Source organism: Stylophora pistillata, chromosome 3 (assembly GCF_964205215.1).
Source record: "Stylophora pistillata chromosome 3, jaStyPist1.2, whole genome shotgun sequence".
In the NCBI taxonomy this organism is placed as follows: Eukaryota; Metazoa; Cnidaria; class Anthozoa; order Scleractinia; family Pocilloporidae; genus Stylophora; species Stylophora pistillata.
Genome location: NC_142521.1, coordinates 41,006,857 through 41,031,971, shown reverse-complemented (window position 1 = coordinate 41,031,971; position 25,115 = coordinate 41,006,857). Strand labels below are relative to the sequence as shown.

Here is a 25,115-nt window from a genome sequence, read left to right as displayed (position 1 = left end):
AATTGACTCGCTCGTTACAACTGCGTGACACATTCTGAAAATGTTTTAAGCCCAAAAGTCCTTCTCTGGATTTATGCTGAAGCGTCCCCATCAGTACATGTTTCGAGTAAAATGCTGAGTCAAAGACACCATATTACATTAAGTGGACCACGCGCTTTCTGTCCGAGGGATTACGGTAGGAAACCAGAAGTATAATTTGCGGTAAAAGACGATTGGTAAAAATATTCACCTTTTGAAAATAAATGTTTATCTCTATGAATTTCAATTGTCAGTCAACACTCACAAAACTGTTTTGAGTCTCCTCTTTGTTTTTACATATTTGCGTGACATACTTTGGAAATCTCCACGTAGAACCATGCCTTAAATTGATATTAAAAGTATAGCTGTTAGGGTCAACCGCAGTAATCGTCTGTTCTTAATTTTGTAGCCATCAGTTCTTCTTTTTTTGACAAGAGAAAAATTTGCAATGCGACCAATAATTATTGAGACACATGAGCATAAAAGAATAGATAACTATCAAAACTTGGAATTTTCAAATTATTTTCATAGAAGCACTCTGGATTCGAACAGAAAAAAATCTGGATATTTCCGGCTCTTGAACTTCGCTGTTCAGTTCAATCAAACTTAGGTTGTTTCTTTAACTGTCAGTGTACAATCATCAAATTTTGTTCATACTGAACAATCATCCACCGATGTAGAGATGAAAAGTGATAGATATTTATCCTTCTGTGTAGTAAATAATGTCAGCGAAAATGAACAAGGGAAACAGTTACGTTCTGTGCTTTCACATCAGCGCATTTCAAAGGAGAAAAAAACCTGCCGGATAGGATTTACACCTTTTGGCATATACCCTTTCTTTAAATTCTTATTTTAATTTGTTTAGTTCCCGTGGGAGATAAAACTTAAAAGAATGAATAGAAAGGAGAAGACGCGAAATAGGTTTAATTGTTCTTCTGGCCTTCTTTGGGTGTGGAAATTATCTTGAGAGCAGTCCCTAAGATAACTATCATTTTTCCTCGATCGCGTGCCGATTTCAGCGATACAGATGTGTGTGGCGTATGACACGGCAGTTAAAAGGAGCTTTCGTTCACACAAATATTACAAGCATGATGAATCAAGACCGCATTCAAATATAAAGTTCGCCCATATATAGTCACGGTAAAAATTTTGCTTCGAACAAAGTCAGGACAACCGAAACGAAGGTTCCAAGCTTAGAATTTTTTTCAGTACTATTGGTTTTCTCTGATCTTCACTCGACATCTAGATTCTGCCTATAAAACAATCTTAACTTAAAAATCTGGCACACAGTGATAAGCTCTCCACATGAGTTTCCTGACACGTCAACGCACATCAAGGGATGCTTGTCTTTACTTAAGTGTTTTTTTCTTTTTTTTTTTTTTTTTTTTCGTTTTTTGGCGATTTGATATTGAAAACATGGCACTGTAAAATTTGTGTTAACAACTTCTCGAGGGGGAGCCAATTTTTTTCTGCCAGGATGTTACATTCAAATGATACATGAGCATAGTACAGTAACTATCATTTCTCTCGATGAGTGTTTTTACTTGAACTCGTGAGACGGGTGTCGTTCAAGTCCCTTTTTGTCGACACAAAAAATGTTTGAGAAGTTAGATTGTGACGCGATCGACCAACCAAGGGGATCTGGCTGTCTGTAACATTTCTTTGTCAATCAATTTCTTCCCTGCACAAAGCTAGTTCAATGTCCAATACGAACGCCCTAAGGAAAAAAAAATTTTTTTCCATTCCAACAGTGGAACTAAGCACCCCTCCCCCCCTTGAATATAGATCAAACATTGCTCTCATCGTCATTATGAAAATACCTTGATGTGCATTACATGAGTTTGTTATTAATGAAAATATCTATCCTACAAGTGAAGCTGGAATCCACTTTCTGATTTTCTTATGCTTTTTCGAGCGAAGATTTTGCCTGCTTTTCGCGCGTTTAGTTGACAAAGACACGATGTATGGAGAGCTTGAGTAAATCACTCATCCGAGTTCTATTTGCACAGAGAGTATGAGCAGTGCTTGATCTGTTGGCGTTCGCTTTAAATTAATTTTTTACGAAAATTGAAAAAATATAAATAGAGTAAAAATTGGTGTTCTCCGATTACACAGAATAACCGGTTCTGCCAGGAGATTTCCCGCATCATTTCCTACTCGGGATTGAAGTTTCCTCGTGTGCACCCTTTTAAAAAGTCGTTATCTAGGTTCTAATATAAATACTGCTGCCCATTGCGATAACATTCGCAGGCTCTTCTATGAACACAAAATTGGACCCATTGTACTCGGAATTGTACCTATGGTTCATTGCACCTTGTGGCCTGCCCTGCTAATTAAAGAAATAGCAATTCAATGAGATTCGCAGTAAGATATCATTCAAAATATAGAGAGAATTCATACAGCTGTTATCCATGTGTTTTTTTTTTTTTTTTAATATCGTGCCACTTGCCACAGGGCCTTAAACTAACCTATGACTACGATTTTTACGTGAACTCATACTGCATCACTTATCTATTCGACAGACGTACAGCCACTGTGATTAAAATTTCGCCTTGTTTTCATAAATTTGAATATCGTACGACATGTCGTGGCCGCTGAAATCTTCGATAAACGCTTTATACGCAAGAAACAAGTTACGATCAGAGGCGAAAATGCTTCCAAACTTGTTCTTCTTGTTTTCGAGGTTTACAACCTCACAGTAAATCGACCTTATAGATTTTTATGATGAAATGCGTATTTCACGTGGAATTTTGAGAAGGGGCCAAAAACTGCTGAGAGGATATAAAGTGGCCATGAATTATATTGAAGTCCTCTGAAAATACGATTTATGACGCGCTAAAGCTATGTCAGCGAGTTTTATGCCTCACAATTTTTTCATGAAAAATCAATGTTATTCTTTTGCATCGAAATATTGCCAGGCAACGCTGAATCAATTGTCAGCCAAATGTATGTATAAAATGAATTACCATTTTTCGTTTTTCCCGTCGACCATCTTCCCTCCCCTCCTCTCCCTTGCCCCCTCCCCTTTTCTCTCCTGCCCCCTCCCCTCCTCTCCCTTGCCCCCTCCCCTCCTCTCCCTTGCCCCCTCCTCTTCTATTACTGTAACACATATCCAATCATCTCAGAAGATCTTTGTGGATATTTGATAGCTTTATTAACGGCCAGAAAAGTTCTCGGCGTTTTAGACCAAGAATTTTCTGATAAGTATCTAAGAGTTATGATTAAAATGAGAATGATTGATAAGATTGAATTCCCTCAAGTTTGTTTTATTGAACTAGTAAATACACATATCTTTGATCAAAACCAAACGAGTTTTTTTATGGAGAGTTTGATTGATTATCTATTTTTTATCTTATTTTCTCGGGCGGTAGACTTAAGTAAACTCGCGGTCAAAATGAGACATTGTAAAATGTATGCAGAGGTAAAACGATGGAGGTCTGGAGAGAAAATGTCCGTGCGCTTGTTTTTCTGGTCACGTGAGATTTCAGTGTTAAATAAAAGGGACCTCTTTTGCTAAAATGTATCAATGTTACGTCATAAAACAAATAGTGTACGCTGTGGTGTTTACCATTTGTGAAATATGTTTTTTTTAAAATACAAAACAAAAATATCAGACTAGATCGCGTCGTTTATTTCACCCGCAAAAATGGGTGCACTATTTGCACATTCTGTCAAAATTGTTTCTCCATCACATGGTTCCCGTATAATTATCTCTTGCCAGTGATTCATGCATAGTACGCCTTCCACACCTGCGCACCTCTTAATTTTTTATGTGCTGATCTGATATTTCCTTGACTCATTAGGTCTCTTTTATGAACCACCTAACAACAGATTGGATAGCCTTAAACGGTCTGGCACGTGCAAGTTTTGGGAAAACCTTCCGTGTCCGTTGAAAGGAGGCGTCCCCTGTTCCTCAGACACGGACTGCTCCGGAAAAGGCATCTGTTGCTACCATTCGTGTGGGACAGCTTACTGTTCGGAAGTAGATTCGGAAAATGGTAAGGAAAGCAAATCAAGCTGTTGCTAAAAAGAAGTTTTACTCTCGGATAGGTTTGACTCGGTGAAAAAACCTTTCGAAAGGGGCTCTAATCACTAATGGATAACTAAAGCTCACTAATGGTGAATTTCTTGTATTTGATATCCTATTAAACGAAGTCGCAGTATGCTAACAGCCAATATACTTTGTGCGACAAGCAAATTTATTTCTTTGGATCATAAGAGCACCAAGTTATATATAAGAGCATGCACCACTTGAATATTTCTTGAGGAACAAGGGAATTTAGGAAAAGGTGAACTTAATGAAAACTTGTTTTGTCTCCAGATCCTTGTGCAGCAAAAACATGTGGCCATGGTGAAATTTGCTTGAGGGATGGTTCTAGTTCCAGATGCTTATGTCCTCCGCGCTGCATAGGAAATCGTCTAGTTCCACGTGTTTGTGGAACTGATGGCATCTCTTACAAAAATCTTTGTGAATTGTTGAGAACCGCGTGTATTATCGGAGACACCACACTGAAGATGAAGCACCTACATCGATGTGGTTTCGAACCTACGGGCGAACCAACAACCACCACTCCGCCCATTACACAATCTCCAACAGGTAGATTGAACAATTCATGCGTGCAGATATCGATATATGGATTCCGGTATACATGGATGCCATGAGAGTAGTGCAAAAAATGCTGGAGGCAAGGCCGCGAGCAACTCAAGCTTTCGAGGGCTCTTCAAACCTCCAAAATGCATCCATATCTCGATATGCGCATAGCAAAAAGAATGAACCATTTTTTTTCATAATATAGTGGATAATACTTATCTACGAAAGAGGTCTTATATGACAGAAGAAAGGTACATGTATGATTGTAATTTACATTTTAAACAATTAGACTATTTTGAAAGCATATTAATGATGAACTAATCAAAAAAGAGATCAATCGTCGTTCGACACGTCGCACGTCGTTCGGCCTTGCATTTTTCATCAGAACATCGTGTGGTAGGTGAAGCGGATTGAAATTTATGGTAAAGAAATGCGAGAGTTCTTACTGAATAACAAATACACCTTTGCTGTTAATTATGAGAAGATACGCATTCATTTGCGTTAAAAGGAGAACGATTGCGTGAAAATATATTCATTATAGACAAAAAACTATCATTTACGCTTAAATCAGATTCAATAACGACTATTTCATATCTGCTAACACTCAAGCCGTTTACATCATCTTGAAAGTCAATAGAGACTATACACAAACAATAGAGTGCATAAACCATTCATTAATATTTTTATTACACTGTTTGGACTTCAATAGCATTACTGGACGGCATCAGTATGAATTAGACAATTATTAATGCACTTTTAAAAAACAATTCAGTGTTCTTTATATTCAATATGCAAATAGCGATTTTCAATTGAACACCGATTTTCCCTGAATGTGCTGAACAAGCGCGTGGATTACGCCACTTGGTTTATGAACCATGCCGTAGTGAGCCACTGTGTGTTTGTCGAAGAATGCGGCTACAACATCTGGACGGCCAGAAGCCAAGGTAAAGCGTGGTAGGGACATCGGGCGTACTGTCAAGTGTGCGGCCAGCGAGGACGAAGCTTGACCGTGACCTTGGCAATTTCGCCTATCAGTGGACATGTATTTTCCTTAGCAGCTGTTGGCGCAATGAATGCTGCGCGTTTCGATAGCTTCCTGGCACAGGCGAGGACAAATCTAGATCCTGACAAGGAGGTGATTTTTGCGTGTAACGGAGCACCGGCCCACCGGAACCCGGTCATTCCCGTCCCAAACTCATCGCTTAAATGCTTCCTCCATACAGTCCTTTTCTAAACATCGTGGAGCAGACAATAAGCTGTCTGAAAAGGCGATTAAGGCTGACATCTCGCGTTTGGAGATTTAAAGACGCGTGGATAACAGATGAGAATAGAGGATGAGAATAGAGGAAATCCCACTGGGGGAGTTTTGAACACAACAACTACTTGAAGCTCTGCACAGAAACATTGACACTGTAACCGCGGCTAAAAGAGTGGGATGGTACCACTTTAAGCAGACCTATCCACAAAAAATGTTTGAACAGAGAAACTATTGAAGGATAATCGGAAATTCCGAAAAGAATTTTGGAAATAGGTATTTTTCAATTGAAACTCGATGTTTGAATATTGAAAATAAAAACGCTCGAGTGTTTGTACAAGCGCATAAAAGATTGTCTTAGTCATACTAACGCTGTCCAGTAATGCCATTGAAGTGAAAACATTGTGATAAAAATGTAAATGAATGGTTTCTGCCCTAAATTTTTTAGGTATTGTCTCTATTGACTTTCAAAATAGTGTAAATGACTTGAATGTTGACGCAAATGAAAGTATATTTTTCTCTTTTGCTAGACGAATGACGCATAAGAATGCCCGAAATTGTTATTGAATGCTGATTAAAATGAAAAAATCGTTAATAAATCTGATTTACGTGCAAGTGATGGTATTTTGTCTCTAATGACTGTATTTTCATGCAATCGTTCGCCTTTCATCGCAAATGATTGCGTATTTTCTCGAAACGAACACGTGAAAGGTGTAATGGTAAGTAATTCAAAATATGTGTGCATCTCCAGAACCACCTTTGAAGGTCAGTTCGACGCATGAAGCTTATCAAGAATTGACTGAGGGGGAACGTGGCAATCTAACATGTCAAATCGAAGGAACTGTCATCTCCTACACGTGGCTGCTTCCAAACCGCGGACCGCTACCATTGAGAATGCGCCCTTTTGGAAACATTTTGTCGTTCAGAAACGTACTTAAAGGGGATGGTGGCGTTTACACTTGCGAGGCAACAGGTGGACCAGATGGAAACCAGGTTGTCAGGGCGCTTGTAAATGTTACAATCGAACGTAAGTAAAGTAAAACATAGCTTCTCCAGCTGTTTCTTTCTTGTTTTTCTTCCTCTCTGGCTCTATCATTGATCTATCTGAGTGTGCCCCCCAGTAGAAGACATTTACCACCGCCGATAACCCGAACGTATCTTCAGATTTTCCTAAAAGTATGCCGGTACCAATTTATACCCGGCGGGAGGTGTGGGTGTGTGTGTGTTGGGGGGGTGTGGGAGGGAGGGGCGCAGTAGGGCCCCCTTGTCATCCGCTGAGTATGTCTGTCAATAAATTGTGATTTTTGTCTGTAGATCTATTGTCTGTGTAAGGACAGCTTTTCATTCTCTTTACAGCAGCTATTCCAGCAGAAGTTGAGTTTTGTGACGAGCCTCCCGCTGTTGGAAATTGTTCAAGATTGATAATTCGGTGGAATTTTAACAGTGAAGTGAAAGAATGTCTTCCATTCATATACTCCGGATGCGAAGGAAATTCAAACAACTTTCTCAACAAGGAAACATGCGAAGCTATGTGCAAGAGGAAAGGTAGGTTTCAGCTCTTCGCTTAAAATAGGTTTTAGGTGAAACGTAATTTGATTAATTCAATTTATTTTTTGCAGAAGTACCAGACAACAGAATTTGCCCCGCACCCCGGACACGGTCCGTAGCACAATACCTATGTGGAAATGACGAGTGTTCTATAATCAAAGACTGTCCTCCGGGAACAAGGTGCTGCTCGACAACGTGCTGCCAAGGACGCTGCAAAAAAGAGTGCGTCAAACCCGTTTTTCCAGGTACAAACGTTTATCACTTAAACTCTTGGCACCATAATCGGCACGTTTCGGATATAAAATTTGTATTTTTCTGTGATAGATATTCAGGAGATTAATTTTGGTTGTAGCCGCATTTGAAGGAGTCTGTGATCGATAATCAGGAGATTAATTTTGGTTGTAGCCGCATTTGAGGGAGTCTGTGAAGTAGGGACAAGTTTTAAAAGTATCGACATTTCAATTCAAAGCCAGTCAGAAGCAGATTTTCAGGAAGGGGAGGGTGGGTTGGGGATGGTGATCTTGCCTGAAAGTGTATGGATTTTTTTTATGTCAAATTTTTTTTTTTTTTTTGCGTGTGCATGACTCGTGATAATCATGTTGAAGGCCAGGAATTTTTGCATACATTCACACATACATACATACATACATACATACATACATACATAGCCACCCATCCCACCCAGGGGAGGACATCCACCACACAGTAATCTCGTGCGTGGGATCCGAGAAGACTAGAATATCTATCCATTTCTTGATTGTAGAAAGGTAGCAAATTCTCCTCACTTTTTTTAAGACCATGAGTATTGCATATTTCAGATAAGCCAGGCACATGCCCCACTCCACCTGATGACCGATCAGACTGTCTCTCTCCCACCGACGAGTGCTCAGTTGATCGTGATTGTGACGACAACATGAAATGTTGTGATCGGCCATGTGGACGTGTTTGCGTTGAACCAGAGATAAAAGGTAAAACGCAACAAGACCGATGATGAAACAGTTTCTTAATAGAATCTCTCGTTTGTGCAGCCTTACTATCACCTATCTGTGCTCGTGTTTCTGTAGAAATTCAGTGGTACTTAATTTGGAGTAAATGTTTAAAAATGCGTTTCGTGGATCAAAGCTAGTTTGGTAGACGACTTAATATCCAATACCAATTGATGGACCGTAGTTTTTTATGTGAATTCCCTCCTACATTTGTCTATGGATTTTGGTGCATTCAGACATTTTGACCGGGATAAACCTTGGAGTGAGAGCCAGTAAATAGGTTTAAAGATAGACGTTACTTCTATGGTGAAATTTTCACAGATTATTTCTTACTCCCATGCAGAAAAGAAGTGCAAAGCTATTGTGGATCTGGCGTTTGTTGTCGACTCTTCTGGAAGTATTAGTCGACGTAACTGGAAGCTGCTACTTGCTTTCCTCAAGGATGCAATTTCATCGTTGGACGTGTCCCCGAAGGGGTCTCACGTTGCCTCTGTATCCTACTCATCATATCCAAAGGTTGATTTCAGATTCAACACTCTGCCAAATGACAAACTAAATGCAGAAGAATTGCACAAGCTTGTTAACACAATAAGACATCAAAGAGGATTCACTTATATCGATAGGGCAATGAAACTTGCCAACGAGGAAATATTTAGCGACAAAGGGGGAATGAGACAGGCGGTTAGAAAGGTATTGATACAATCAATGGTAATTTGACTGTAAGAAAAGTGGGAATTCAACCTCGTGGAATGCGCGATGATTTCTCTTGGCAATTTTTGGCTAGCAAATGAGCATGTCGAGGGGTGCAGTGATCGTTGAAGGCTTTTTGTCTTCGAAGTCCTAATTCTTTCCCTGTTTTCACACCAATGGGTTGTTATACCCTTCGGCTATATAGAGGAATGTCTTACACTGAAGAAGTGGCGTAAACGAAAATCAACAATTTAAAATATGAGCAAGCCACGAAGTCCCAGTTCTGTGATTAAAGCTTACAAGTGTTATAGAAAGAAACTTAGGGTAGCTTAGTAAGAATTGTCCCAAGTCCTAGTCTTTTAAAGTACTAAAGTGAGTTCGATATACCGAGATGTTCTTGGATTTTAAAAAGTGATTGGCGTATTTGTCAAGGAAATATTGCCTGAGTCACGACTTTCTTTGATTGGTTATTTTCAAGTCAAGTCCATGGCTCAAGACCATGATTCAGTCTATTACATTCGCGCTAAGGAGAGGTAACCTCAAAGACTGGGAAGAAAAGGTTGTGTCGGTGCCAGCTCTACGTTTCACAGTAAAAAGGAATCATCGAGCGGCATCGGGGTTATATAACGAGAATAGCTGCATTCCAATTTCAATCAGACCTAGCATCAGTCGAACGTCTACAACTCCGTTTAGTTACCACTACTTAATTATTATAAATTATTAATTATCGTAAATCGTTCATAAATCTGTCTTTTTGATATTAGGTTTGCTTTGTGTTAACGGATGGTGCGCAAACCACAAATGGCAAAAAAGGTCCTTACGTTCCTCTTGATATCGCCTCTAAACCACTTAAAGATAAAGGAATAGAAGTGTGGTCCATTGGTGTTGGAAAGAATGCTCAGAGAGTTGAATTGGAAACAATAGCTTCCGATCCTGGAAAAGTACTTACAGTGAAGAGTTTCAAAGAGTTGAAGAGCATATTGACCGAGATAAAGAAGGCAGCATGTGAAGGTTTGTGTTCAAGTATTCTCCATAGCGCAATCATTTCAGGTAAAATATGTCTCTACTAATAGCTTCTTTTCTGGAAAAAACAAAACCTGTATTCACATGTTGAAGGAAACAAGCTTGCTTGTTGGAAAAAATGCACCATTCTTGCAAATGAATTTATTGATTACGGACCACGCTATACCAATCTAGCACGACAATTCCCTTGCGTAATCATGATTATGATAAGTCGTATTCATTCTAGTTTAATTTTTATCAACAGATAAGAAGGAGACTAAGTGTCAGAGGGAATTCGTTGCCGCCACAAAAGATACCGCCCCTGGCAGATTTGTTCCAAGGTGCAAACTAGACGGCAGCTATGCGGATGTACAATGCCGTGGATCCGTCTGCTATTGTGTGGATAAAGATGGCAATGAAATAGTTGGGACAAGGACACCTCTTGCTTCGGGCAAACCAAACTGTACAGCACCATGTATGTATCGTTTGTCTCATAGTTTCACTACTTTGTTTCATCTTTGAGTTGTAAATTATCTTACAAACACTCCCCCACTACGATTTTTCTTTGGGAGAGAAGGCTATTTAAGAGTTTTTACACTTCTTAAAATTAACGCAAGTGCAGTACTGCCCTGACTTTACGTTTTGTTGCTGGAGAACCGGTTTTAGTTTAGCTTAGTTTAGTTTATTTGGCTTTGCCAACCGGCAGGGACACCGCAACAGCTTGCGCCAATTACTGCGGGCCCAGTAAACCCACCCATCCCACCCCTGGGGAGGACATCCATCACAAAGTAATCTCGTGCGTGGGAAATTAACGTCTCCTACCCCCAACCCTGCAGGAGACGGGACCTCCATTTATTTGTCCCTATCCGAGAAGACTAGAATATCTAACCATTTCTTGATGCTATAGAAAGGTAGCAAATTCTTCTCAATTATTTTAAGACCTTGAGTGTTGGTCCGGCCGGGGCTCGAACCCTCGACCTCCCGCACAACAGTCCAGTGCACTATCCATTGGGCTAACTGGGCGGCGGTTTATGGCCAGATTGTGTTAACTCGAAAATAGCAAGCCGTTATCCCCCCCACCCCCCCCACACACACACACACACACACACACACACACACACACACACACACACCACACACCACACACCACACACACACACACACACACACACAAGGATATCGGATTCGTATAGTAATAGTAGTGAAATAAAAATTATGGATTATTTTACCTGTAAACACAGATAAGCTGACTCCTTGTCAAGAAGCATACAGAAAAGCAATTCAAAATCCAAAAGTTGGAGGCTACGTTCCGCGTTGTAAAGATGATGGCGAATATCAGGGGCTGCAGTGCAGTGGAGCATTTAGTCAATGCTGGTGTGTTGATAGCAATGGGAAAGAAATATCGGGAACAAGAACAACCTTAAATCTTCAGTGTCCTGATCCAGGTATACCGATTCCTTAGTACAGTAAAATTATTTAGTTGACAGGTGCATAAACTCTGGCAGATTTATGAGAGTACGCTTAGGTGAGAACAAATTGTACTTTACATGGAAGCCAAATTATCATACGATGGATTATTTCCCCCATTTTCATTGGCTGGGAGCCCACCACGTGACCTGCAAATAACTGCCTACAAACAATGGTCTGCTCATGCCTACTACCGTCTAACTCCGTTTTTGCTGCAAATAATATTCTGCTCATGCGCAGTAGTAACCACGCTCTTGTGGTCGCTCTTGTCTGTAAACATTATCAGAATCGTTGAACAACAAGAAGACCATAACAACAATTACGGCAACCTCTTCGATTCCTGTAGCTGAGAGTGCACCGCAACCACTTCTCACAGCCTCTCAGGAAGAGGATATTCTAAATGAGCTAAGTATCGAGCAATCTAACACGCAGCAAACAGTTAATAATTTTTACAACTGCGCTTTCAACTTTAAAAGTGAACTTTCAGAGATTGTGTTGAAGCTAATTGATCAATGAATACATTTTCCCTTTTTTTTTCGGATTTTAAATCCTTGAAGACTGTGAACTTGTTCCCGGCAGTTTCAGCCATTTGAAGGCATACATTTTGTTAATTAACAGTTGACGGTACGCACAATTTAAAGTCCACAGAATAAATTATTTAACTGAGAAGGAAACCATTTAATTTCTGGCAGCAGTGCGCGCTTGCCGCTTCCCCCAAAAAATTGAAAACAAACTCCCTTGCCGCTTCCCAAAAAAAATTTAAAACAAACTCGGTGATCAAATGATAAAACAGTTATTGAACTCGTTTATCGCAAAATATCGTGATTTGTCAGTGTCTCGCAGATCGCCAAGGACAAATCACGATATTTTGCTCAACCTCATCCAATAACTGTTAAATATTATGCCGTATCTACGGCGTTTCCAGCGTTTTCGAATCTAGCATTAGCATTTATTTTTCGTAATTTTTTTACAGCAACTCAACCTAAATACACTGACTGTCAGAGACGTTACATGGAGCTGTCCAGAAACCCAGTTCAAGGTCGGTATATCCCCTGGTGTCGGTCTGACGGTGGATTTAACTGGCGTCAATGTTATGGCGATCACTGCTTTTGTGTCGATCAATATGGACAAGAACTGTCGAATACACGCGTCCACAGCAGCAATGGGTTACCGAAATGTTCAAAAGAAGGTAAATCAAATAATTTATTTAAACACTGCACAGATGGTAGCGTTTTAATCATTTTTAACCCAATCTCCTGTGAATAAAAAGTGTGCATTGCAATCATAGTAATGGCATCGCACATCTAACAAGACTGAGTGGATAATCCTATAAAGATTCTCGATACAACTATTAACGAACGCGAAAACATAAATACGTATCAAACAGAACAACCCTTGACGGCGGATCGAAGCTTCCCAATATTAACATTAAAATAGACGGACCGTCCCTGAATTCCCTAGTCAATGAGCGGAAGTTCCTGTTGAAGTCGTGGAAGTATCAGTCTTCCGGCACATTAACCAGTGCCGTTGCCTTCGCGTAGTACTTTCCCTCGGCGGAAGCAATCTGGATTTCGCGGTTCAGAAAAACCAAACTAGAAACTATGGAAGTATGTATGGCAGTCTTTAAGTATAATGTGTATCTTAGGATGTCGATTATACAGGAATTAACCATTGTAAGCTTTCATCAGCAAAATAAAACTCTATTTTCAGGAGGATTGCTGACTCCATGCCAGCTTAAAGCTCTCCCAACCTACATCGGTGCACCAGGTGTCGCTTTTCGTTGTAGGAGAGATGGCAGTTTCGAGGGGGTTCAGTGTGAGAGGAATGGCGTCTACTGCTGGTGTGTCGATGAGAATGGGAACGAGATACCTGGGACTAGAAGTAGGAATGCGATTAGATGCCCGAGAAGAGGTAATCTAAAATACGTATTTTTCATTGAAACTTAAACGTTCGCAGCAAATGTAATTACTAATTGTAATTCTAGTTCTCGTTCTACATTGACCGACATTTATCGAGGGAATTTCTGTTTTATAGGAGCTCCACTGACCTCTTGTTGGAGAGCGTATCAAGATGCCCTAAGGAGTTATACCATTGATAAGTTCATTCCTTGGTGCCGCCCAGATGGTTCATACAGCCCTGTGCAGTGCTACCGCTCCTATTGCTATTGTGTGAATAGGGATGGTCAGGAGATCAGTGATACAAGAACATTTACTGTAACTGGAAAACCGAAGTGTACATATACAAGTGAGATGGCGTCTATTCTTTTCTTAGAAATAATACATGTGGAAATCAGTACCTGGTATGCACCTCAGGTACATGCATGTCGAGAGGAAAATAATTACAATTACAAGATTCACTTCATGCGTATAGTTGGTTTTAGAGGCCCTACTTTGTGATTCATTGCAAAGCGCCGGCGTTGGTTAGTGCAATAAACCTTTAGTTACGACTGGAAATCGTTCCTTATGAACGGGAGCTCTTGCTAGGGAGGTATGAACATTAGTTCTGTGAGATCTCTCCTGCCAAATCGGTTTTGGCGAAGTTTGTAAATTATGACGTCTTCAATATTTTTCCTTTCTTTTAACAGGTGGCTACCGTAAACCCTGCCAAAGAAGGTATTGGGAAGCCGTTAGAAGTGGCGCACCTTCCGATTACATTCCGAGGTGCTGGAGTGAGGGAAATTATGAACCAATGCAATGCAACAGAGAGAGCTGTTGGTGTGTTGAACTTGATGGAACTGAGATTCCTAACACAAGATCAAGAGGAACAGTTACTTGCCCTCCATGTAAGATGACATTTGAAAGGTTAATTCTTCCCATTTAGCGGTATTATCAGCTATTTACAAATGAAACGTAGAGGTTTACTCTTCAAAGCTATGCCCCAGTTCTTACATAAGTCATGACTGTCCCTGTTTTTGCCAAAAGCATATTTGGCATCATTGTGATAGAATATGCCTTCTTTTCTTGGTAGATGATAGAAGGCCGCTGGACTTTGGCTTCTTGGTAGATTCTTCTCCGGACATCAGCAGGGAAAACTGGCAACGGATCTTGTGGTATATGCGTAATGTTGTCGACAGACTCAGTTCCATCAACCACGGTCCTTATGGAACAAGAGTGGGAGTCGTTAGTTACGCCTCAGTTACCCGCCTGCACTTTGACTTTAACTTCCTCCACGGTTTTAGTCTAAATAAAGAACGAGTGAAAGCACATATCAACTCGCTTCCTCGTCAACCTGGTAATGATAGAAGGCTTGGTGGCGCAATAGATTTTACAAGAAGGAACCTTTTCAGTCGTAAGGGTGGAGCACGTCCCAACTCCAGGAGGGTAAGTTCAGTCAAACCTGGTCTTTTGTTAGCACACTGTACATATCGAAAGTTTTCTGTATTTCCTTTTCACGTTCGTTCTTTGATAAAAAGAAGGCAACGACAACAGCAGACAATACTGCATCTCGACTGTCGCATTTGAAATAAAATGAACACTTTTACAGCTTTTGTTTCGTTTCTTCAGAAATCGGACGAAATTGGGTTACACGGTGAACGTAGCGGTCAATTAAAAGAAAGGGTGCATTGTAAATAATTTTGAATCATTACAGCAAACCAGCGAAGAAATGGGCCTTAATTGATACCAATTGTGCACGGACAATCTTATCGCATGTACTGCGAAAAGTTTCTGAGTCAACACTCACGGAACAATCGCATAAGGTTGTTTTTCGTTGCTCTGCTGCCGCCATCTTCACTCTCATTTCTTAACACCTATTTCATCAACGCCATTAATCAGCTCTTTTCAGTAGAAAGGGACCTCAGGGGTCAGAGGAACGTGCAAATTGACTGGTAATTAAAAACTTTCTTTTTGTTTCAGATTCTTTTGATTATTACAGCCGGACCTCAGGCTGCAGGCTCCAGCTTTGCATCTGCTGCAACACAGCTCAAGAAAGAGGGTGTTCAGATCTACTCAGTAGGAGTTGGCTCACGTTATAAGCAGGAAGAAGTTTTGTTTCTGGCTTCGTACGCAGATTATGTTCGCCCATACAGCTTCAGTGAACTTCCCAGACGCTACTTCAATCCAGGTAAAGCTACCATAATCTGAAAAAACCGATAAAGTGCAAAATTCATCGAAATGGGGTAATTACTGAGTTCTGTTCGTAAAGTCACTACAAACCTACTAAACGGAGAAAAAATAGGAACATCGACAAGAATTTTCGCTAGCTATGTTTATTGCCTGCGAAATTTAGGGGTACTCAACCGTTGAATTACTAAACGAGAGACGGAAGTCGGCAGGAGGACGATCTGTAACAATTTGAATTATTGAGTTTACACAGCTGTGGCATATTTTTAAGAATTGCACAAATTATCCAAAAGATTCCACGACGTTGTGCTGTGATAAAGATGTTTGAGTATCCCAAACTAAGACCTGGAAACCTCCTGGAATTATTTTATGCTACCGTTAAAATTGATGCAAATGAAGGTATCTTTCGTTCTCTTCCAGATTACCAAATAGATCTGGGTTTTATCGTGGACTCATCAGTGGACTGGAAGAGTTACACCAAGGCAGTCGCCTATGCCTTTAACATTTCTCCTGGTAACACTCGTGTTGGTTTCATTGTCTTCGGTAACTATGCTAAGATAGCTTTTCCATTTGATGCAGACTACACCTGGGCAGGCGTAAGGCAACTCATAGATGGTATACAAGTGTCAGATAGCAAGGAAAAGAGAATTGACCTTGCCTTGCAGATGGCATATAAGGACTTGTTTACCTCTCGGAATGGAGCCAGATCTGGTGCAAGAAAGGTGAGTAAAACTAAAATTTACCCCTCACCCTACTAACTGACGTCAATACTTAGAAAGAGGACGTTTCGAGCGTTAGCCCTTCGTCGGAGCGAATAGAGGAATTGTGGGTTGTGTGTGCTTTTAAAGGCACACACAACCCACCGTTACTCCCACCGACGCAACCCCAAACAGTTTCTTTCGAAACTATCAGCCTTTAATACTTAGAAAGGTTCGAAATTACCTTTGCAAGCCTTCCAGGAGCGGGGTATCTTAAGGAGGGACGAAAGGTCTTTTTTCCTTACCTCCCTTTCTTAAGAGGCTACGCCGCGCAAGAATATCTCCATCTGCATTTAAAAAAATAGCGGCTGCTACATGATGCATCACGATCCTTAGCTTGTTATTGATTTGTTTTGCTTGAGAAGACGTCATAGTCAATAATCCATAAAAGAAATCAGTCTCCACTTTTTAAATATTTCGATACCAGTGAAACACGACTAATAGCTTGTCTGCGTATTTATAGCCCTCGCCTTATTTTTATGTGGTTGTTGTAGGTCCTCATCGTGATATCTGGTGGAATCTGGAATGTCTACTATCGTCCTGCCTGGCGGTCTGCAGCAGCACAGCTTAGAAGCAGTGGGGTTGATGTCTACATCACAGGGGTCATTCCACAAGCTGCTGCTTCTTATTTCCGTGACATAACAGGAAGCCGGCCTCCGTTTTCAACGAAAGCTTACGTAGCCTCAGAGCAAGGAGCGATGGACTATTACCAAGTGATAAGAAACATTGTGTTTGGAGGTATGCGAGAATTCATTTTCTATTTATCGCGGCATGCAACAAACACTATTTTAAATGACAATTCCGTTATCCAAATGTGTTCAGCAATCACTTTCAGTTATGATTAAATCTATAGCAACGAAAAGTAACGAACAACTTCGTTAAGGTCAAAGATCGAGACAATGTTTCTATATCTAAGTTCGCTCAAATTTTATTTTGGATAAAACCAGGCCACCCTCGTTGAGAGAGCAAAATGTACCCAGGTTATTTCAGATATCTGTTTTCAATAAATTCTTTTTCGAGTCTTTGGCGAAAACTGAGAATGCTTGGAGTTAGGGCAAATCTCGAATCAGATCTAATGAAGACGGCCACCCAATAAAAGTGCCTTTCCTTTATGGAAAAATATAAGGTCCAGTTGAAAGATATTTCAATAAAAGGAATTAAAACAGTTTGAGTGTGGATGAAATGCGTCCAAAGTTTGTGATGTCAAATTTTGCGAACGCGAAGCGATTTCTGATTAGTAACTTTCAGGTTTTAATTCCGGTAAAATTCAATCTTAGGTGAATGCGCAATTTTCTTACTTTCGTGCGGCAGAAGGGTCTCGAGCAGGAACCACTACATAAGAATTTTTGCAATCTTGTAGCTATTTACGAGAAAATGCTGTGGGATACCTGTCACGAATTCAAGGTTAGGATCGGCATTTGCCTTCAGCTCATCTGAAGACATCCGCACTCGATTATAGAGGAGACGCACGTTTTCACTAACTCCAGCCCATCGCTATTACTGAATACTGACACTTTTCCTCTTGTACCTGCAGCGAGACCTCGTCAAATCGACCTTGGCTTTGTAGTGGACTCTTCAGATAGTGTTGGTTGGTCAAACATGCAGCGTTTCATATCATCCATGGTAGAATCGTTTGATATTTCGGAAGAAAGAGTTCATGTAGGGTTCATCGTTTTCAGTGACAGAGCGGTACTCTCGTTCGGATTTAATGAGCTCCAGGGATCTTCTTACACCCTCAGTGGTATCAGGCAGTTGATAAACAGAGTATCTCGACTTGGAGGAAGTGAAAGAAGAGTTGACCTCGCATTGAATACAGCCAACAGAGATCTTTTCAGCGATGTGGGTGGAACCAGAGTGACTGCCAGAAAGGTAATAAAACTCATAGGACACTTCGAAAATACCACAATATCACTACTCCGCCGAACAAGAGATTATAGTTTAGTTTATAGTCACTTGTGTCGAATGAGGATTTCTGCGGTTTTGGTAGTCTACTTCTAACGCCTTTTATTATCAGCATGACTTGCACGTGCTATGCCTAAACCGCTTGATGATTTGCAGACCTAACAATTGTGCAAAAATCATTAGGTTAAGCTATAAAAACGTAACACCATTAAAGACTACTATAGTAAAAATATAACCGAAACAAGCAAATTCAAGCTCAGGCAGAACATTGACATCTTTATCAAAATCTAGTAAGCAGCATGTATCAAGATTGTGGGTAGGAACCACCATTACTCATTACTAAGGGTTAGGGTAAGTCCACGTAAGACGCATATGAAGGAAAAACACTCCAAAATGAGGAAAGGTCAACCAAACAGGAATTTAAATACCAATTCTTATCATTTAAGCTTTAAAACCATTTTAAAAAAGTTGTGATTGCATTACAGGACTGTACATCTAAATTTTTTGACGGGTGTATTTGATCTCTTTGTATTTTGTGTTTTGCATCTTACAACTGTTAGTAACTGATTTCTTTATCATTTTGAATATATATTTATCTTTTTTGTCGTTAGGTGCTTGTCCTTCTAACAGGGGGTGACTGGGATCCGCAGTATGAATCACAATGGAAGTCTTACGCCGAAAACTTAAGGAATGTGCCGGTCAACATGTACTCTTTCTCTTTTGGTTCGGTTCCAACGCAAGCTCAACTTCAGCAAGTGATTCCTTACAATCGTGATGTGTTTAGGGTCAGTTCGTATGATGCAATGGGCAGCAGACCATCTGACTTAGTTAACGCCATCCGTGGAGGTAAAGCAGAAGTAGTGATTTGAGTTGTAATTCAGGAAAAGGAGGGTAGGCGTCTTTTCTCAAAAACAGGTAGACTAGTAGTTGATGTCGAAAACTGATGTTTGAAATACCAGTCTAGTACCAGAGAAGTGAAAGAAAAAGTAAGAAGACGTTTTCAGGCGATCTTATCTCTCGAAAAAGATTGACAGCATGCATTCGAAACGTCGTAGTCCCCGTCGGATGTGACTACTCCACGAGGGAGTATTCTTTATTACTATTTTAGATCAACAGTGGATAGACACAAATATTTCAAGGTTTGTAATTCCTTCCTTCGTGACATTGAATTCTCCAGTGTAAACAAACGCCTACGGTCTGATCGTTCAAAGCCAAATGACATCCTGAACAATGCCCTCTTGTGTACGTCTCGATTATTCTAAGAGTTGTATGGAATTCAGGTGATAAATAATCGCGCCACGAAATCATAAGTCTGAAAATCTATGATCGGAACCTTATTTGAAGTGTCAGTTGTATGCAAAGAAAGTTCATCAGCTATGATATCTTTTGTCTGCAGTGTATGCTGACGAACCTGTGGACATTGCTTTTTTGGCTGATTCAACCTCGGCGGTTAACTGGGATCTAACCCGCTCTTTTGTAAAGAACATCATCGATTCAATGGACATCTCAGAGCAAAAGGGACATGTAGGATTTATTTCGTACGCCAGCAAAGCATCTCTTGGATTTGACTTTCGCGGTCATGGTAATGTGGGCTACACGAAATCTGGAGCAACCCAGCTGATTGATGCAATTACACAGCTAGGAGGAGACGACAGGGTTATTAACCAGGGTCTTGACATGGCCACGTACATGTTTAGCCCTAGAGCAGGTGCAAGAGACAAATCAAGAAAGGTGTGTAACTTCTAGGCTTTGAACCATGTGGTATACCTAATGACATAATATTGGCCATTTCTCTAATGGTGCGATTTACTGAGTGCGCAATGAACAAAGGGCCTAATTTGATACTTTTTTTATACGAGGTTTCATTCCCATTCTTTGAGCAATTGAACTCTTTTGAGGATGCAAAATTTTACTCCTGTCTCACATGTATGCTGACGTAAATTTTGCAAATCATGGTTGTGATGCGAGTACTTTCTATGGACGATTTCATTTTTCAGCAGCGCGAAGGGGACTAGGGAGGAACTTGTTTCAATGCTTGATCACAAGTTTCGGATGGAAGAGGTGCCTTGAGAATGGGCCCAGTTTTCTTTTTTTAACCACATTGCAAGCATTGTAGGCAATTGAAAAAGAATTCTTATTTTTATTATTTTATTAGATTCTTATCGTGATATCTGGTGGTTCGTGGAAAACTGACAGCGATTCAAAAACATACAGAGATAGAGTACTTTTGGGCCTGAAGGGCAGTAATATTGAGATATACACAGTAGGCGTGGGACCAGAAACCACTGCTTCACAAGTGCGTCCATTTTCATATGGAAGAAGATATTGGTTCCTCTCTGACTCATATGACGATCTACAGAACGTTGCACCAAGACTGATACGATCGATCCGAGGACGTAAGTACACTTTTGAGTATGTTAACCCTTTCACTCCGAGATCTCAATAGTAACTCCCTTACTGTCTGCCATACAATTCTAATGGCACTGGTTTGGAGAATAGAGCATTGGATCAACTACTTATCCCCTTGTTTATATTTTTCTCTCTTCTCATCACTTTCTGCTTGATATTGCATCGATATTGTAAGGAGAAATTCTGTCTTGGTCAATCATGGGAGCTGTAAGGTTAATAGGTAAGCTTTAGACATGCGTTTATGCAGAGTAGAAAAGTGATATATCACAAGAAGATCGGCAATATTGGAAAGATATCTCTTTCCGGAGTAGTTTCTGCCAACGAGCTAGTCCAATTCTTGAGAATTAAAGCCAAGTTCCTTGCGCTGAATTTTTTTGACATTTTGTATCAGACTTTGCATTTCTGACAAAATATTGCGTTTCTTTTCTTTCAGAGTACACCCCTCCGATGGACCTTGCGCTATTGGTAGACTCATCCTCAGCTGTTGATTGGGGCGGAATGCAGGGTTTACTGAAAGGTTATGTTGGAACAAGACGAATCTCATTCGATGGTGACCACGTTGGTATTGTGTATTTTGCGTCATCCGGTCAAGTTGCTTTGCCGTTTCCTACCTCTAGGGACTACAACAGGACTACTGTTTTTAAGGCAATTGATGACCTCAAGCAGCAAGGAGGAGTTGATAGAAGAATTGACCTTGGACTTCAGACTGTTGCTAATGACCTGTTTGGGCCCCAGAAAGGGGCCAGGAGAGATGCCGATCAGGTAGGAGTTTTATTTTCAATCATCATGTTTTCTTTAATTCATCCGTGTGAGTTTATAATCAGCCGACAAAACTCTAGTGGGGCTGGTTCAATTTCGTGGGTTGTGAAATGTTTGTTTTTTGTTTTTTGTCTTAATGGCGTATCCTTTTGTTGAAGAAAGCTATAAGTCCCCGAAGATCATAAGCCAACACTTTCATTATGCTGAAACAGTGCCTCTATCAAGCAAAGAAATGATTCTCGCAGGTGGACTGAAATTTAAGCAACTGCAGAAAAGAAGCCTGAAAATATTCAGAATGTTTTCTCTGTCCCACACTCGTGTCGCGACGAAAACACCATGTGTAACTTTCTACTGCATTACAGGTCCTCGTCGTCTTTACAGCTGGTGACTGGCCCTCTCAATACAGAAGTGATTGGGAAAAAACAGCTACTTCTCTCCAACAAAGAGGAATAGCTATTTACGCTTATGGTATTAAACCAGCAGCTCAACAGAAACAACTTGAGAGCATTACAAGAGACAAATTTATGCTTGATGGCTACGGTGCTCTTACACCTATTCCCACGGGAGTCACAGGTGACATTCTTTGTAAGCTCAAGGCTGCAAATAGCTAACGGGCAGTCGCCGGTCACTTTGTCCGGTCAAACATGCTTTTGCTCGGACACAACCCGTTTTTGGCCGGTCAAATTTTAATAGTCGGAACTCTTGCGATAATGAACCCAGATTGCACAGTAATCCTTTTACAACTAAAAAACAACTGAATCCAAGTCGGTCTGGCAATAAATATTACAAGTTAATAATTTTACTACCCTTTACTGCAGAAGCAGCCAAACAAACTCTCTTTTTATATATCTTGACTTTTTTTGTTTTCAGTACAACTCAGAGCCCTTCTTTTTTTTTAAGTTAACGTTGTGAATTTTTGTTAGAGTAAAAGAGTGCTCGGATTCTCCAGGTTTTGGGCCCTTTGCTCGCTTTTTGCACTTTGCAACAAATGCTGCTTGGAGTATTCTCGATGCAGCGAGATTATTTTTCGTGAGGGTGCTCAGTTTCCGATCACTCAATCAATCAAACAATCAATCACTTAATTTAAGAGTAAATTATGGTATCTAGCCAAAGGTAAAACCCTCTACTGACTGGGAACACTTAAATAAAGCAAATTAAATAACGGACTGGGGAATACACGATGATTTGCGGTCGCGACAGGACTTGATGACATCGTGGAAATTTGCGATTGCTGGGAAATTCTAGACCACTAATTTTTCTTCTTTCATATTCTTTTTTTTTTCTTTCGGAAACATTACTGTTGTCTCTTGTGATTATCAAACAGTGAAAATTAAAATTTCTTTGAACGAGTCGGTAAAGGACCAAGGATTTGTCCGGTCAGTACCCAGTTTTGACCGGACAGTGTCCGTTGACCGGCCGTTATTTGCAGCTCTGTAAGCTAAAGCTATTTGAAGCAAAATAGTAGTAGTTAAGGCGTAATATGCACAATTGCGTTTTGTTTTTTTTGTTTGGAGAGGATAAGTAAAACTTTGGTAAGGTCAAAATTCGCAAACATCTAGGAGCAGAGAAGTTTTGCTTTAAAAATGTATCTACTTTCTTAATTGATGTAGTATGGTTTTAGCCGCAGTCTAGTTGCACTTCTTCGGGGTAGACATGTCTGGGTGACATAGAACTTTACCTTTACCAATTTAATGTCTGTATAGTTTTTACGTGACAAAGGTGCAATTGAGGTAAGCCGTGAACTGTTGAAATCATATAAAAGTCAAATCTCTATTATCCGGACCATTTTTTAAAGAATATAAATTACTAGCATTCGCGATCCGTAACAAAATGTGCGGCATATGAAATGAAACTCATGAAGGAACTGAATTGTTCCGCTTTTCGAGCAAAGTTGTATGACCTACGTAAACCAATTTTAAGAAACACAAGCTAACCCTATTTTCATTCGTAGATGCTCCTCGAGGGATGGACATAGGCTTTGTGATAGACGCATCTGACTCAGTAGACTGGAACAGCATGTTAAACTACGTACGATTCTTAGTTGAGCGCCTCTACAGAATCGCTGGCTCCAACGTCCGTTTTGGAATAATTACATATGCTGACACTGCTATAATTAGGTTGCCTTTGGGTGACTCTGGAAACCCTGAGAACCGGATCCTCAGCACAATTCAGGTCATTGGCCTAAATAAAGGACATACAGGATCAAGTGCAGGTTTCATTTCAGCAATGCAGATGGTTCCAGGTTTCTTTTCGCTTAAAAAGGGCGGAAGAATGGGAGTGAGACAGGTAAACTGTCGAATAAGTATTACAATAAAATTGTAACAGAGGGCTTTGATTATATTATCTTAGTCCTTTTCTCATTTTTCTCTGAATTTAAATTGCTTTTATTACATTTGAGACGCTGACTGATAATAAAAAGACCACCAGGATCTACTTTAAACCACTTAGCTTTTTGATCGAAAGAACGTGCGACTGATCATCAGTATGCATATGATCCATCTATGGAGCGGTTTCGAGTGATTGTTTGCCAGACTGCGCCACGTGAAAAACCGAGTTATTGCCACTTTTAACGTAAGAATTTCCTTCTCGTCACTCTCTCCAGATATTGATTGTTCTATCAACTTCACCTTGGCGAAATCAACAAAGTTTAGACTGGTTGCAGAGTGTTAAGACAGCGAGAAATGAAGGAATTGAAGTTTACTCTGTTGGGACAGTTCCATCCCGAGGACTGCCACAGTTGGCCTCTATCGTGCGTAACCCTGTAAGAGATGTTATCGTCTTAAACTCCTCGTATGATGTCCAGGATGAAGCATCACGGACACTTTTGAATGATATATTCCGAGGTAAACTGTCTCCTTGAATAACGTTTTGAGCTCACTTTCTATTTCCTTTCTGAGTTATACCACCTTGGACAGGTCTCACACACACCCTTTTTCTGTTTGCATCCTATGAAAAATTATCATCTATATATATTTCACCCTTTTCAGTCACACAATTTCCAACACAGTATATGGTTTTTAATGCGAAGATATTGCCTTCGCACTTCAAATAGCCTAAATTGTTCATTTTTTTTGGACGCCATCTCCTCCGGTCCCTTTTCTTCGATTTATTGGGCCAACCTTTTTCATAATAACTATACCGCTAATTATTTTGACCAGGTCCCTTACCACCACGAGAAAAAGAAGTAGACTGGGCATATGTGGTTGACTCGTCTGATTCAGTGGACTGGCCTTCCTGGCGAAAGTACATTTTGGACAATGCACTGAGGTATTTCAAAGTATCAGAGGACAAGTACAAAGTCGGTCTTATTACCTACAGTGATGAAGCGAGGATTGCTGTCCCGTTCAATGCAAGAGAACCATGGGATGTCCAAATAAACAGAACACCAAAACAAGGCGGATCTGGAAGAAGGGTTGATCTCGCATTTCTGCGAACCAGAGATCTCTTTACATCCCAGTTCGGAGCTAGGAACGGAGCTAGGAAGGTACTGCTACTACTATTTCAATGAATACAAGATAAAAGGGCATCCGTTAGTTTAGGCTGATAAGGAAAAGCTAATCGAAATATCAGTTGTGGTAGAGGAAGTCTGAAGATATTCAACCGATAGGCAAAAAATGACAATATTCTGACTAACGATGTTTTGGCGAGCAATAGTATTATTAGAGTAGT

At 40.3% G+C, this 25,115-nt stretch overlaps 1 protein-coding gene across 8 annotated transcripts in view; it reads left to right on the top strand.

Annotated features, from left to right (window-relative positions):
• Positions 1 to 25,115, top strand: part of LOC111343164 (uncharacterized) — a 119,860-nt gene that overhangs the window by 572 nt on the left and 94,173 nt on the right. For 7 of the 8 annotated variants that reach the window (XR_015999018.1, XM_088754373.1, XM_088754371.1 and 4 more), the window contains exons 2-28: positions 3,822 to 4,016; positions 4,340 to 4,615; positions 6,616 to 6,891; positions 7,221 to 7,409; positions 7,484 to 7,657; positions 8,231 to 8,380; positions 8,742 to 9,088; positions 9,853 to 10,099; positions 10,356 to 10,565; positions 11,332 to 11,535; positions 12,531 to 12,746; positions 13,268 to 13,468; positions 13,592 to 13,801; positions 14,142 to 14,339; positions 14,525 to 14,877; positions 15,412 to 15,619; positions 16,039 to 16,340; positions 16,871 to 17,114; positions 17,911 to 18,245; positions 18,890 to 19,124; positions 19,675 to 20,009; positions 20,434 to 20,674; positions 21,121 to 21,449; positions 21,809 to 22,019; positions 23,398 to 23,732; positions 24,049 to 24,289; positions 24,605 to 24,930. Coding sequence is in view for 7 of the 8 variants with exons in the window: in XM_088754373.1 (XP_088610499.1) it covers positions 3,822 to 4,016; positions 4,340 to 4,615; positions 6,616 to 6,891; positions 7,221 to 7,409; positions 7,484 to 7,657; positions 8,231 to 8,380; positions 8,742 to 9,088; positions 9,853 to 10,099; positions 10,356 to 10,565; positions 11,332 to 11,535; positions 12,531 to 12,746; positions 13,268 to 13,468; positions 13,592 to 13,801; positions 14,142 to 14,339; positions 14,525 to 14,877; positions 15,412 to 15,619; positions 16,039 to 16,340; positions 16,871 to 17,114; positions 17,911 to 18,245; positions 18,890 to 19,124; positions 19,675 to 20,009; positions 20,434 to 20,674; positions 21,121 to 21,449; positions 21,809 to 22,019; positions 23,398 to 23,732; positions 24,049 to 24,289; positions 24,605 to 24,930 (6,788 nt within the window). In the remaining variant the exon portion in view is untranslated. The remainder of the gene's footprint in view (positions 1 to 3,821; positions 4,017 to 4,339; positions 4,616 to 6,615; positions 6,892 to 7,220; positions 7,410 to 7,483; positions 7,658 to 8,230; positions 8,381 to 8,741; positions 9,089 to 9,852; positions 10,100 to 10,355; positions 10,566 to 11,331; positions 11,536 to 12,530; positions 12,747 to 13,267; positions 13,469 to 13,591; positions 13,802 to 14,141; positions 14,340 to 14,524; positions 14,878 to 15,411; positions 15,620 to 16,038; positions 16,341 to 16,870; positions 17,115 to 17,910; positions 18,246 to 18,889; positions 19,125 to 19,674; positions 20,010 to 20,433; positions 20,675 to 21,120; positions 21,450 to 21,808; positions 22,020 to 23,397; positions 23,733 to 24,048; positions 24,290 to 24,604; positions 24,931 to 25,115) is intronic. The other variant, XM_088754368.1, reaches the window with a different exon arrangement.